The sequence below is a fragment of the Fukomys damarensis genome, unplaced genomic scaffold (assembly GCF_012274545.1).
Source record: "Fukomys damarensis isolate Sample0158 unplaced genomic scaffold, DMR_v1.0_HiC HiC_scaffold_6, whole genome shotgun sequence".
Lineage (NCBI taxonomy): Eukaryota > Metazoa > Chordata > Mammalia > Rodentia > Bathyergidae > Fukomys > Fukomys damarensis.
The window spans coordinates 28,922,329-28,935,925 of NW_022900918.1; the positions used below are offsets into that span (position 1 = coordinate 28,922,329).

The 13,597-nt window shown below is 42.6% G+C and overlaps 1 protein-coding gene across 2 annotated transcripts in view; it reads left to right on the forward strand.

Annotated features, from left to right (window-relative positions):
- Gpc6 (glypican 6) overlaps positions 1-13,120 on the forward strand; it is a 1,098,597-nt gene extending 1,085,477 nt beyond the window's left edge. For both annotated transcript variants that reach the window (XM_010630646.2, XM_010630653.2), the window contains 2 exons: positions 6,321-6,496; positions 11,811-13,120. In XM_010630646.2, coding sequence (XP_010628948.1) covers positions 6,321-6,496; positions 11,811-12,013 — 379 coding nt within the window. In that variant the 3' untranslated portion in view covers positions 12,014-13,120. The remainder of the gene's footprint in view (positions 1-6,320; positions 6,497-11,810) is intronic.
- Positions 13,121-13,597: the final 477 nt, after the last annotated feature.

The following is a 13,597-nucleotide window of genomic DNA, read 5'->3' on the forward strand; positions in this document are numbered from 1 at the left end:
AAAAAAAAAAAAAAAAATAGAGAATACTCGGGGAGGAAAAAAATGCACGGGGTCTTCCTGATCATCCTGGGTGAGACAAAGCTGGATGCATCTTACAAGTGGAAGAAGATGTCGAACGTGTTGAACAATAGGAGAAAGGCAGCATGTTTCTGGTCCACAGCTCAGCAACCCTAAAAACTGACTCAAAGTTCTTTTCTCTCTGCTCTGTAGTTTGCTGACTTCAGTCCTACGGTGAAAGGGTGGGTTTGGGGTGCTCCTGCCAATGAGTGAAGCAGCCAAGTTGTAGAGTGTAGCTTCTGCTGACTGTACCAACCAACCAATGGGCTGTGTGTTCTCCAAGAGTTCCCAAGCCATTTCCTGCTTCCCAGGTGCCAGTTGGAGGACAGCCATCGCCCATTGCCCTTTTCTCTTCTGTACAGGAATGCAGGCTCTAAAGCTCCGGATTTTGCTGCTCTCAGCCACTCCTAGGGAGCAAAATTGGCCCTTGATCTGCATAAGAATGCATTGGACTTGCATAGTGGATAATGAAATAAATTAGCTAAGTGAACTGCCAGTGGTCACACTGCCAAGTCCTGAAGGATCTCAGGTGTCCCAGTTGTAGTTGGACAGCCTTTGATCATACCTCAGTGTGACATCGCCTGCAGTTCCTAATGCTGCAGACACCTCTAACTTCACAGTGCTCAAGAATTTATAAAGCCACTTAAAGCCAGAGGTCGGAATATGCTTTGAGTAATACCAGGATAAATGAAAAGGGAAGAAAACTAATCCATATCAAAAAAATCTTTAAATATTTACTTAAAACTCAGGGTTTTTAAAATTGTGATAAACTATACCATTTTTACTGTTTTGTGGTGTACACTTCAGTGATGTTACTTTCCCATTGTTTATCCACCACACCATCCATGGGCAGAATGGTTTCATCTTCTGAGATTAGACATCCATACCCATTAACCACTAGTTCCCCACATCCCTCTTCTCCAGGCTGTGGCACTTGCCATGTTACTGTCTATCTCTATGAGTCTGTGTACTTTAGGTGCCTCACAAGTAGAATGCTACAAAATTGTCCTTTTGTGTCTGGCTAATTTCCTCATTAGCCTAATACTCTCAGTGGCCATCCATGTGGTGCCATTTCCCCGAGTTTCCTTCTTTTTAAAGGTAGAATAATATTTTTCATTGTATAAACATCACAATTCTATTGTATCCACTCATCCATCAGTGAACACTTGAGTTGTTCATATGCTAGCTCTGTTCCTACTGTTTTGAGAAAGTGCCATACTCTGCTACCCAAAGCCTGTGCAATTTTACATTCCTACCAGCAATGTACAGTTTCCACTTTCTCCACCTCTTTGACAGCCTTTATACTTTTTGTTTGTTGATTTCAGTGGTAGCCACCCTCATGTGTACAAAGTTTAAAACTCAGCTCCTGAGTCAGCTTGTAAAAGAGGTCACTGATACCCTAGGTTTGCCTTTCCTTGTATGAGAGACCCTTGAGACCATATGTGTTTTTGGAATTCAGAATTTTCAGGTTTTAGAGACTTACTACTGTGAATATGCTCTATATTATGTAATATTTTCAGTAGGATGTAGATGCATAGCCCAGAATCAAACATAATATTTCTGCAGGAAAATGCATTAATATCTCAAAACTGGGATAAATAAGAACTATAATTGGCCTCCTTTCAGAGTTGCTAACAATATATTGCAGGAACAACTGTGGAGATTTTCAAATCTGAGAATTGCACATAAGGAATTCTGGTCATATATTAGCACTACATTTTCTTAAATTAGGAAAGCTCCGTAAAATGTGAAGGAGGATGAAGGTGTGGCTTTGAACAAGAAACTGTTGCAGAGCCAGGTGTTAAATGGAGGTCACTTGAGGCAACAAAAAGGGTTCAAACTACTTTCTCCCCAATCTTCCAATCACACCTTGAGGCGGGAGCAGCTGAAGTCTGGGTACCTGAAAAGCAACCCAGGCCAGCACCTGGATACCCCATTCCATTCCTCCCAACCTCAGCTCCCTCTCAAACTCACAGTGAACCTACTGGGCACCTCTAAGCCACCCTTCCTTCCTCCTTCCTTTCTTCCTTTCTCTCTTCTCACCTCTCAGGCTGTGTTAGCTTGCAGTTCTCAATCCTGAGGGTGAGTTTCCCTTTCCTCAGGTATAGCTCCTTACATCAGAACAATTACCAGCCTGAAAGTGCTGGTGAGAAATACTACATACTAAGCCACACCTCTCCTCCCATCAAACACATTCAGATATCCACAGACTTTCTGGACTCTCCAGCAGAGCTGTAAGAAGTGATTCCAGTGTGAGAGTACAGTGGTCGGCTAGTGGGAAACTTGCAGGGGCAAGCATATTTAATGCCTCTCAGGTGACAGAGCTGTCACCTCACCAGTGAGGGTCAGGCACAAAGCCTGCAGCTACCCACAAGGTTGTCATTCCCCCTGCCACAGTCTTGTGGGATGCCTTTACCCTAATTGGCTATTATGTTCAGATATAATCAAGGACACTACATCAACAATATGAAATTAAATGTGAAGGCAAATAATCCTGCAAATCCGCTGCAGGTTGAATTTCTATCATGTCCTACAGACAGAAACCAGCCAAAGTGAGGAGGCTATGTGTGGCTGTCCTCAGTTGCCACCTGCTTGCCACATATCCTGAAGCTTTGGCAGACCATGACACTCCTGGTTGTCCTTGCTTGTGGGTTCTCCCTCTTCCAAGCGCACATACAGCCAACACAGGAGCTGAGCTCCCTGTGCCAGGGTTCTCCTGAGATGTCTCCCAGAGCTGTAATAGTGCAAAAAACACTGTGCTGTCCCTTGTTCAAGAGCTGTCCAGAAACTATAGCAGGAGGAGCCTTGTGGCCTCAATGATAAGTCTGTTCTTGCAGAATATGGGCTTCCTGTTAGAAGACTAAGCATGAATGGACTTATGAGACCTTGGTGCAGAACTGAACTTTCACAACTGGACTTGCCGGCTGCTCAATGAAGCATCCATGGGTTCAGCCTCTGGAGTAGACTCAGGATGGCCAAATGACCATTTTGTTTTCAATTATGTTAGGTTTAAATTTCCCCATTGTCTCTAAGGTGACCCTTTAAACACAGGGAAAGGAAAAAATGTTCGGAAAGGGAGGGATGCATTCATACCTGTTTTTATGGTAAGAGGCAGAGCATCGGCAGGGGCTGGGAGAGCTGGGTTTACTTGGCAGTCCCTTATTGTCCCTAGATGCTCAGATTCCTAGAGAAGCATTCCCAAGCAAGCTACTGCAGCCAGCTGCTGGTAAATGAGGCTCAGCGAGCTGAGAAGATGCACAGCATTAGAGGGAGACACGGTCCGGATTCAGTAAGACTCAGTCCAGAACGTGGAGGTGCAACAAAGCACTGGGCTTGCCCCTGCAGCCCTCTGAGCTCATGCTGGCTGCAGGTGCCTGCACTTGCCAGTTACTCCAATGGCATCGTCATTCTGCAGAGGTCTTGGAGCCTGGCACATACAACTGCATGTCACTAAGGGTCAACCCAGTGCCGTATGTGAGAGGTTACGTCAAGAAAATCCAACAAGAATTTATTTATATACCACATATATTCACAGGCATAAGTTCTGCTTTGCTGCAAAACCAAAGAGCTATGGGTGGGTGGCATTTTAAAATTTCTACCAAGACATTTTTTAGGAGCAATAATATTTGAAGCTTTCATGGAAAAGAATTTACAATGCACTCCATGTGGTTTATTTTTCATTATTTAGTGAACATTGTGAAGTCAATTTTGTTCAAGATATGGATGAAAACAGAGCTTATTCAGGGGGCCTCTGATTTAAAAAGGATAAACCAATTCACACACAAATACATCATGCATATGATTCAACACCTTGAAAACAGCTTAAGTATCAAAGCTTTTCTGTGTGGCTCTTCTTTTAGAGATTGATGGACAGAGACTCCTGGGGTTCATTTTTTGATTGTCTCTTCTTCCAATGCATACATTGAAATTTCTAAAGTAAAAAGATTATCAACCAGAAAAGAGTGCTGAGTGGCACCCAGCAGGCGCATGGCTTGGTAACCACAGAATGAAGACTAGATTTCAGTGCCAATGCATTCCATCAGCTCAGAGAGTGACTTTGCGCAGTGCGCATAATGCCCAACTGAACCTGGCAGCACTACAACAGGGTCGGTAGACCCCTGAAAGCTGAAATCATTACGTTTTACAAACATATACTAAAAAAATTAAAATTAAAAAATAAAAGTATCTAGGTCCTTATGGCTTTGGGGGCCTTAAATGGGAAAAGTGTATTGTGAAAAAAATCAAGACAAAATCTGCTGGGACAGTGTGCTGATTTTTTTTAAAAGTGCCTCTTTTTTTTTTTTAATGCCGCAATCAACACAGACTTCTGCCACTAGATGTGTAGAGATTCCTCCCCACCAGCAAGCAAGTAGACACCAGCAGGGTGTCCTCTTCTCTGCGCAGTTCTAACACTATCTAACACTATCTGCAGGACCTGCCAGGGGTTCCTCCATCCCGCAGATCCTGAACCCTATCCTGTGGGTGTTTCAAGGTGGCTTTGTTGCATAGTGATGATTACTAATACATAGAGTGGGGAACCTAGTGAAGCCTGTCTACTTCAGCCTCCCTCCTGGTGCAGGGCCAGACCCCTCTGAAATGAGGAAAGGCCACGGTAGGACAAAGGGGTCCGAGACTTTCCTTATATCCAGCTCCAAGACAAAGGTGGAGAGGAAGATTAGCGTTTCTCTAACAGCCTTGGAGAAGAGAAATTCTAGTTTCTGCTGCCTTGCGGGGGCGGGGTATGAGCCAGGATACAGGGATGAAGACCCAATGCCGGTTTCACAGTATGGCCACACAGATAAGCACAGTGGAGCAGATTCTGTAGGAAAAAGAGGGTCCCTCAGAGGGTGTATTGCAGCATAAGAAAGTGGAGCTGGAGAGAGACGTGCTTGCAAGCCTGAGCTGTGATGTGTGAACTGTAGTTGAGCCACCCAGCAAAAGGGGTGGCGGTGTGGCACATGGGCTTTGGAGTCAGCCTGTGTTTAGATCCTGGTGTTGCCATCTGTCAGCCAGCACGTTTGCTTATCTTCACAAAGCCTCCAGCTTCTATTTCTCAAAACAGGAGCACACTCCTACCTATCTCCAAATGTGCTGACACAGATTGAATTTTAAAATGCATGTGATGTGTTCAGCCCGGGGCCTGACTTTCAGTGAGTGCTCAGTGGACATCAGCTACTGTCTCGGAGCCTTTAAACAGAAGAATGACAGGACAGAGTGGCAGAGTAATCGGACTGCACCCGCAGGCTGTGCAGGGAAGGACAGAAGGAGCAAGGAAGTCAGAGCCAGGCCACCGGAGCCGGCTGCCCTTCAGGGAAGGACCAAGGAAATGGGAAGAAAAAACAAGTGTGAGAAGCTTCCTGACACACAGAGTTAGTGAGCTGGAAAATTAGCGGGTGTGTGAGTGAGGAGTCGGGGGGCTCTGAAGGTGTCTGCGAGGGCTTTAGCTCCACTGGTGTGAACACACCTAGGCGTTAGGAGTTGATGTCGGAGGGCTGACAATTTTAACATTTTGGTACAAGCGAAAGAAAGAGTAGGCTCAGCACCATTAGATGCTACCCTTCTGTGTTATCAGATATTGATAAATCTGCCAAGTTAGACCCACGATTCTGTTACAAAATAAAACCCATAATAGACATCTCAAACATGCCAGCAGTCACTGGCTACTCCTAGAATGTCCCGCAGATAAAAGATACAGATTATGAATGCTGGACAGATAGACCAATAGATAGGCGCTATACACACCTATGGTACATGCACCAACATAGAGATAAATGTGTGGATACATAAACAGCTCCAGGAGTTTCTTCGGATTCAAACCTGAGCAGGGTACCTCTGTCGAGAGAGTCTCCTTCTACAGGACAACTCTCTCCAGCCAAGAAACGATATCTTCCTACCTCCAGTTCTTCCCACCAAAATGAAGAGCAGGACTGAGGAATCTATGCAGTCCTTGACTGAAGCTGTAGGACTTTAGGGATGGAAAGAGAGAGAAAATCTTAAGAAATTATCTCCTTAAGTCCCCAAGATGGCATTTTGAAAATGAGAAGCCTACCAAATAACTCCTTGCCACTTGAAAAACAAGCCTGCAGCCATGTTAGCTACATCTCCCTCTGAGAAAGATGTACATTTACTCTTTGGCATTTTTCCCCCCCAGGAATGAAAGCCAATTTTGGCCGAGTGGCTTGGCTCACTGTACGAGGAAGCCATGGCAGACTCCAAGGACCCTGCTGCATCATCTTGACCTGTTTCTTCCTCCCTCCCTTCAGATACTTGCCTGAGATCATGAATGACGGGCTGACCAACCAGATCAACAACCCCGAGGTGGACGTGGACATCACCCGGCCCGACACTTTCATCAGACAGCAGATCATGGCTCTCCGCGTGATGACCAACAAATTGAAGAACGCATACAACGGCAATGACGTCAACTTCCAGGACACGAGTAAGGACACGTTTACCCGTGACTTCCAGAGTGAAAAAGTAGTTATGCCTGATCACACCGTAATTTGCCTTCAAGAGTGACATGTGTATTTAATTAGGTCTCCTTCGTCCCTAATTTGTGAAGCTTTCTATAGTCTAAGGCCCAAAACTTAATGATATTATATAAATCACAGCCAGTCTTAACAGTTTCAGTGGACTGCATTTAACCATACCAGAGTGAAAACTGATCCAACTGATCAATCTACCAATTGATTCACTAATGATAAAGTGAAAAAGTAATATTTTCACTTTCTCCTCTCCACATCATCAGTTTTTCATGTCTCTCCCAAACTTGTGATGCTTTCCCCCCATTTCTAAAATGACCCCCCATTGTCTCCTGTGTTTAGTGCTGAGGCTTTCAGAAGGTGATTGGCTCACAGGGACTCTATTCTCATTCGTGGAGTAATCCATTGAAGGGATCATAATTTGACAGTATTATTGGAAGGTGATGGGACTTAGGAAGTGGAGCCTATTTAAAGGGAGTAGGACCTGGAGGTGTGACCTTGGAGACCGTATCTGGACCCTGCTCCTTCCACTCTGCCTCTTTCCCCTTTTGTCTGCTTCTTGGCTGCCATGAGGAGAGCAGCCTTCCTCCACCGTGCCCTTCTGCCGTGATATTTCTGTGTTGGTGATGCTGATTGATCGGGGACTGAAATCTAGGGAAACATGAGCCAAAGTAACTCTTTCCTCCTTTGTTTTTCTCAGGTGTTTAGTCTTAGCAAAGAAAAACTATTAAAATCACCAAAAGAATTGTCTGCCTATTGCTTAGACAAGCGGAGCTAAACTCCCAGTCTTATTTTATAAACTGGCATCTTGAGTAAATTACAGACAATCCTTAACATATGATGGTTCTACTTACAATTCTTTGACTTTACCATTGCACAGAAGCCATACACACACAGTAATATCCATTCACATTTTGAATTTGGAGATTTTCCCAGATTAATGATATACAACACAATGTTCTCTCACCATGTTATGTGGAGGCACAGCATGTAGCTCCCAGCCAGTCAGATTAGGAGGGAAAACCACTGATGCTCTATGATGGCCTGTGTTGCTGTTATGGCTTGTGTCTAGTTATCCCCCCAGAACCTCATGCAGTCAAAAGTGGGGCTTTTCAGAGAGGGCTGGACCTAGGGTGTGTGCTGCTGGAATCAAGAATGTGACACTGGAATTGATTCATGGTACAGTGCTAGAATCAAGGCTGCTCCACCCTGAGTGTGAGTGCTACCCGCTCTAAGGTGGGCAGCCTGAATAAGATAGAAGGACAGAAAGCTTGTCTCTTGCTGTTTGCTGTTTGCTACTGCTTTCTGCCTTCTGCCTCCCCTGCTTTACCATGAACCGTTTCTCCTCTGTGACACCCTTCCACCATGTCACCCTGCCTGGGAGCCAGCCAACTGTGAACTGAAACCTCTACAAATTGTAAGATGAAATAAACCTTTCTTCCTTTAACTTGTTATTGGGTATTTTGTCTTAGCAATAAGAAAAATAACTAAAACAGTTGCTAAACTAGAATGCTGGGTAGTTTAGATATATTCAGTGAATTTTCAACTTAAGATATTTTCATCTTACAGTGAGTTTATCAAGAGGTGACTTCATTATAAGTTGAGACATATCCATGCTGCTTCAGTCTCAGAAACTCTATTTGGGTTTTGTTTAAGTGATTTTTCTTTTCTATCTTGTGTGTGTGTGTGTGTGTGTGTGTGTGTGTGTGCACGCGTGTGTGTGTGTCTTGGCTTTCTCTTAACTGTGCACTTTTACAAAGAGAATTCTGGAAAACAAATTCTTGAACATAAGATGTAAAGTTGCCAGTGATTCTGTAATTTGGTCACTGAAGCAAAAGATGATGTCTGTGTGCTTGAATTAATGAGATAGAAAGAAACAACCTACAGATGGAAGACATTAAGTCATTTAAGTCTTTACTGAACTTGTCCCCTGTAGAAACTTTTTAGTGTTCTATGCTATTCTGAAGAACTCGAAAATTAATTTTCTAAATACAGAGTAATTAGCAACCTGACAGACTTCATGGCTTTAAAATTTCTCAGTCATTTGTCTCTCTTCCTCTTAGATAAACCTCTCCTTTCTTCCCAAGAAGAGAATGTTTCACCAGATTTTAGGCGTTTTTGTCTCCAACTTTGAGTTATTCAGCTTTCCCTTTGCTGGACAAAATGCCCAACACCTACAATTTAAAGGAAAGGTTCACTTTGGCTCAGATTCGGTCCATGGTCAACTAGTTCCAAGACAGAAACATCATGGTGGAGGAGTGTGGTGGAATAAACCTGCTTGGTTCATGGCAGCTGGGAAGCAGAGCTGAGGAACAATGTCAGAGACTAAGAGGCCAGGGTCTAGATAGAGGACCCAAGATCACACCTCCATGACCCATCCAGACACACCCAGAAGTGTGCTCTGCCAGTCCCCTGGGCTGCTCCCAAGTCAATCAAGTTGATACACTCAAGCTTCACCATCATCATTACTTAGCCCCATTTTATCATTTTATTTGTTCTGTCTTCTCGTGTAATAAAATGCTTTCTTACCTAGAGAATAACTATTGGAATGAATAAGTCAAGATAATAAGAATTAGTTGATGTTAACCCTATTGCTTCTTTCTCCTCTCTGACCTAACCAGGTTACATGCAAATCAGTCTGTAACGTTCAGGGTATGTCTAGGAGGTAGATATCTTGCTCCATTTGCCCTAAAAGGAAAATGAAAACCAACAATAGTTGAGAGCATCCCTTGGCTCTAACTCAAGCACCATATTTGGCCCTATCTTTTAAGATAATACTACCTGTCATATAAACCAATATCGCATCTTATAGCCATCTTCACCCTTTCTGCTTGTGACATTTTTTTAGGTTGCCCATCCCATCCCCTAATATCTGCATTTGTGACTGCTTTTCACAAAGAGTTGGCACCATTATTCTACCTAGTCAGAATCTCACATTATTATTCGCTTCCCACATTTTTAATATTCTAAGTCACTTTAATAATATCTTTGTAAAGGTTATATTACTTCTTCTTCACGATACTTGCATTCAGAACAATTCCCTTAGCGGTTCTTATGTCTCCGAATTTAATTAACGGGTATTTCTCCCCTTGTAAAGGCCACTAAAGATAAAGCAGAGAAAATGTTAAGAGCCTAGTATTGCATATTCAAATAATCTTATCTGATATTTAGATATGCTCTCTGAAAAAACATATGGATGAATTGTATATTTCTCCTTCAAGGAAATGTTAGAAAAGACCTCACCCTACTGTGGCTTTACTTAAATATCCTTAGTATCCAAGAAGTGCCACTCTCTTGGGGCAGTTCAGGGTGCCTTAGCCTGTAGGGTAGCAGGAGGAATTTGGGGATACTGATTGGAGTCATGGAGTACATGGCGAGAAAGGCAACTGTTATTGCAAAGTTTACAATTTTCTGAGTTCCTTTCAGAAACATTTTCTCATTTATTGGCCATAACAATTCTATGAAATACATTTTATTAATTTTACTTACACAAGTGAGGAAACAGCCTCAGTGAAACTAATGTATTTTTCCTAGTGCATTTCAATTAATAGTGGCAACTTAAATTTTAGGTCCTTTTGCTGTAGGCACCCTATGTTTTCCACCAGGCATGATGGACAGCAGCGGAGTTGATACCTTCAGGCATTGCATTAAGTATTCTTCATACATACTCTGCAAAGCATATCCCTCACCCATGTTGGTTTAGACAGGCTACAGAAGCTGAGTCAACTGCTTAAGGCACATTTGTTTATTTAATAAGTATTTATTGAACAAATGCTGTATGCCGGGGCCTGTGAATGATCATAGAAATTCAGGAGACGTAAACAGTAGACATAAAAATTCTACCCTCAACATATTTACATTCCCATGGAGGAGATGAACAGTAAACAATAATAAATAACACAATCCCAGGTAGTGACAAGTACTTTCACGTAGTGGGAGGGTTGGTACCAGGACCCCCCACAAATACCAGTGTTCACAAATGCTCTAATTCCTTATACGCAATGGCTTAATATTTGATATAACTTATGCATATCCTCCCATATATTTTAAATCATCTCTAGATTACTTATAACCTTAATAAAATGTAAGTGTTATATAAATGGCTCTTATCCTATATTGCTTAGGGAATAATTAATGGCAAGAAAAGATGTCTGTGCGTGTTCAGTACAGAGACAGCCATCATAGAAATATTTAACTACATGGCACACAGATTTAGAGCCCACAGACGCAGAGTCTACCAATGCAGAGTGTTGCCGTAATGGATGAAGGTTGATCTGGAGCTGAATCTGAGTGATACTTTATCAAACAAGAAGGAACTTAGCACAGAAGTGTGGGGAAAGAGTAGACCAAGGGACATGTTGGGAAGAAGAGAAGATACCACCTGAAGAGGACATCCAGGGTGGGCCCCTGGGCATTGGTGTCAAGTAGGGAAGGGACATCTTCTTTTGTAAAGGGCCAGATATTAAACATGTCATATTCTCTGTCACTCTGTTCTTACAACATGGGTGTGGCTGGTCATAAGGGGAATGTGAGCAGGTATGGTTGAGTTCTGGTCAGATTTTATAAATAGACCCTGAAGCCTGAATTTCCCGAAGTAACTTCTCACTGTCACAAAATATTGTTCTTCATTTGTTTTTCTCTCAAACATTTAAAATATAAGAACTGATCTTAGGTTCTGGGCCAAAACTAAGCAACAGGCTGGAGCTTGTCAACCCCTGGATTAGAGTGAGATGCTGGTTGGCAGAGTCCATCTTTGCTCTCCAGAAGGGAATACTGAAGGGGAAAAGTCAAAAATAATAATCACATAGTACATAGGCATATAGTATAGTAGTATTAGGAATGTCTACCTGCCATAATGCTTTGCTATTTTTCTCTAGTTTCCTGCTTGCAGTGCTTATTTCCCTCATCTGTGTTTGCCTTTAAAGTATCCTTTAAAAAATCCTTTTAAAAACATGCCATCTGCTAAGAATGACAACTCTGAAGTATAAAAAGAGAAAATGTAATTTCTTAATGCAATTTAAATATTTGCTAGAAGAAAAATATCGTCCTGTTGCCATCATGGTAGGCAATAACTCTAGATCTCCAGTAGCACTGCGTTTCAACCATACAGGTCCACCTTCTGGTCACAAAGCCGCCCATGGGGTGAAACCCACTGGGACATGTTGGGAGACATGTTGGGGGCTTTCGCCCACGTGCTCAGCTCCATCCTGTTCTTTGCCTCTGTTTCCTCCTGGTGCGTGGTCTAATTCTTTTTCAATCTTTGCACGCCAGGTGATGAATCCAGCGGCTCAGGAAGTGGCAGTGGATGCATGGATGACGTGTGTCCAACGGAATTCGAGTTTGTCACCACCGAGGCCCCTGCAGCCGACCCTGATAGGAGAGAAGAAGACTCTTCTGCATCTCAGCTCGGCCACTCGCTGCTCTCCTGGTCTCTGGTCTGTGTGGTCTTGGCACTGCAGAGACTGTGCAGATAATCCTGGGCTTTGGTCAGAGGAAACTGCCTTTTAGCTGTTTGAGTGGCCAACTCCCTTCTTTTCTTACACTCTTGGACAATGGACCACGCCACAAAAACTTACCGTTTTCTATGAGAAGAGAGCAGTACTGCGATCTGCCTCCCTTTTTGTTTTCCCAAAGAGTACCGGGTGCCAGATGAATGGCTTCCTCTTTCCTTCAGCTATCTGTGGGGACCTTGTTTATTCCAGAGAGAATTCTTACACAAATCTTTCGTACTAGGAGATTTTCTTACCTTCATTTGCTTTTATGCTGCAGAAGTAAAGGAATCTCACATTGTCAGGTTTTTACCCCCTATAAAAAAAAAAGTTAGGAAGAAAATAATTTTCCTTTTAAAATCAGGCCAAATCCCAAGACAACTGAATTTTCAACAAAGCAGCAAGGAGAGAAAAATAAAAGAACTCTAGTGCTATAGGTTCTACATTGACAGCCAACTCCCAGGGTAAGCTTTTCTGTGACAAATCAGGTTTATAAAATGCTTCTGGGAAGAAAGCTTGAAAAATTTTTTAAATGTAGTGAAAATACACTGTTGTCTTGGAAGTATCGTCTTGTACTCTAACCACCCAATGCCAAATTGATTTGGAGGTACTGATCCTAAATTTAGAATTCCATCTTTAATATGAGAGTGAAACTAACTATAACTCAGCACCTCTTTCTCACCCTGCCCAATTTCAACTTCAGTAATGACTCCACTTTCCTTAAGCCCCTAATATGTGTCCATTGTATCCAATTGGCACAGATTTTTCCTTCTCCTTCAGTTACTAATGTTCACCCCCATCAATTCATCCTCCTCCTAGGTCTTGATTGAAAATCGTCTTCAATGATACCATCTCTGCTTTTGCCACAGGTTTGACATGAATCAGATGTTTCTGCCCCTGTGTTCATTACCCTCCCCAAAATAGGAGTTCTTTTCACTAAAATGATAAACAATTAGATTCATAGGTGAATTTTCATTTTTAACTATTTGCTTTGTGTCAATTGGTTTCTCCATCACAAGGGCATTCTCTTACAAAATAACCCACAACAACAAAAAAGGTCAAGACAAAAAAAAACTATATATAGTATTGACATGGAGATTTCTTTCACTTTTTTAGTCTTAGTATGATCATCTATTTTTATATCTATATATATATAAATCACAGATTTTAACTTCTTAATTCCAAGCTCAGGGTTGACACACCTTTGTAACAAAAATGTTTTGTCAACCAGCTCTTCTTGTTTTATGCTGCTCAGAGAAGGGATTCCTCGATGGCCTGTGAGCACCAAGAATCAAGAAAGAGAAATTTTTAAGTATCTAACTGTCCATCTCTTACAAGTTTGCGAGGGCACATCCTTTTCACACGAGCGTGCTGTGTACCAGGTGCTCTACCTGGGCTGAGCTCATGGGGCCAGCCGAGGGTGTGCAGGATTTTACTGATGATGGAAATTGTTTTGTGTAAAGAATGTTGTTCACGAAACACCATTGCTTTCGTGTCCAACACCTCTCGCCCAGGATTCTTGCTTGGCACTTGGATAAACGACCTCAACTCAAGAGGCCAAAAGGGCCA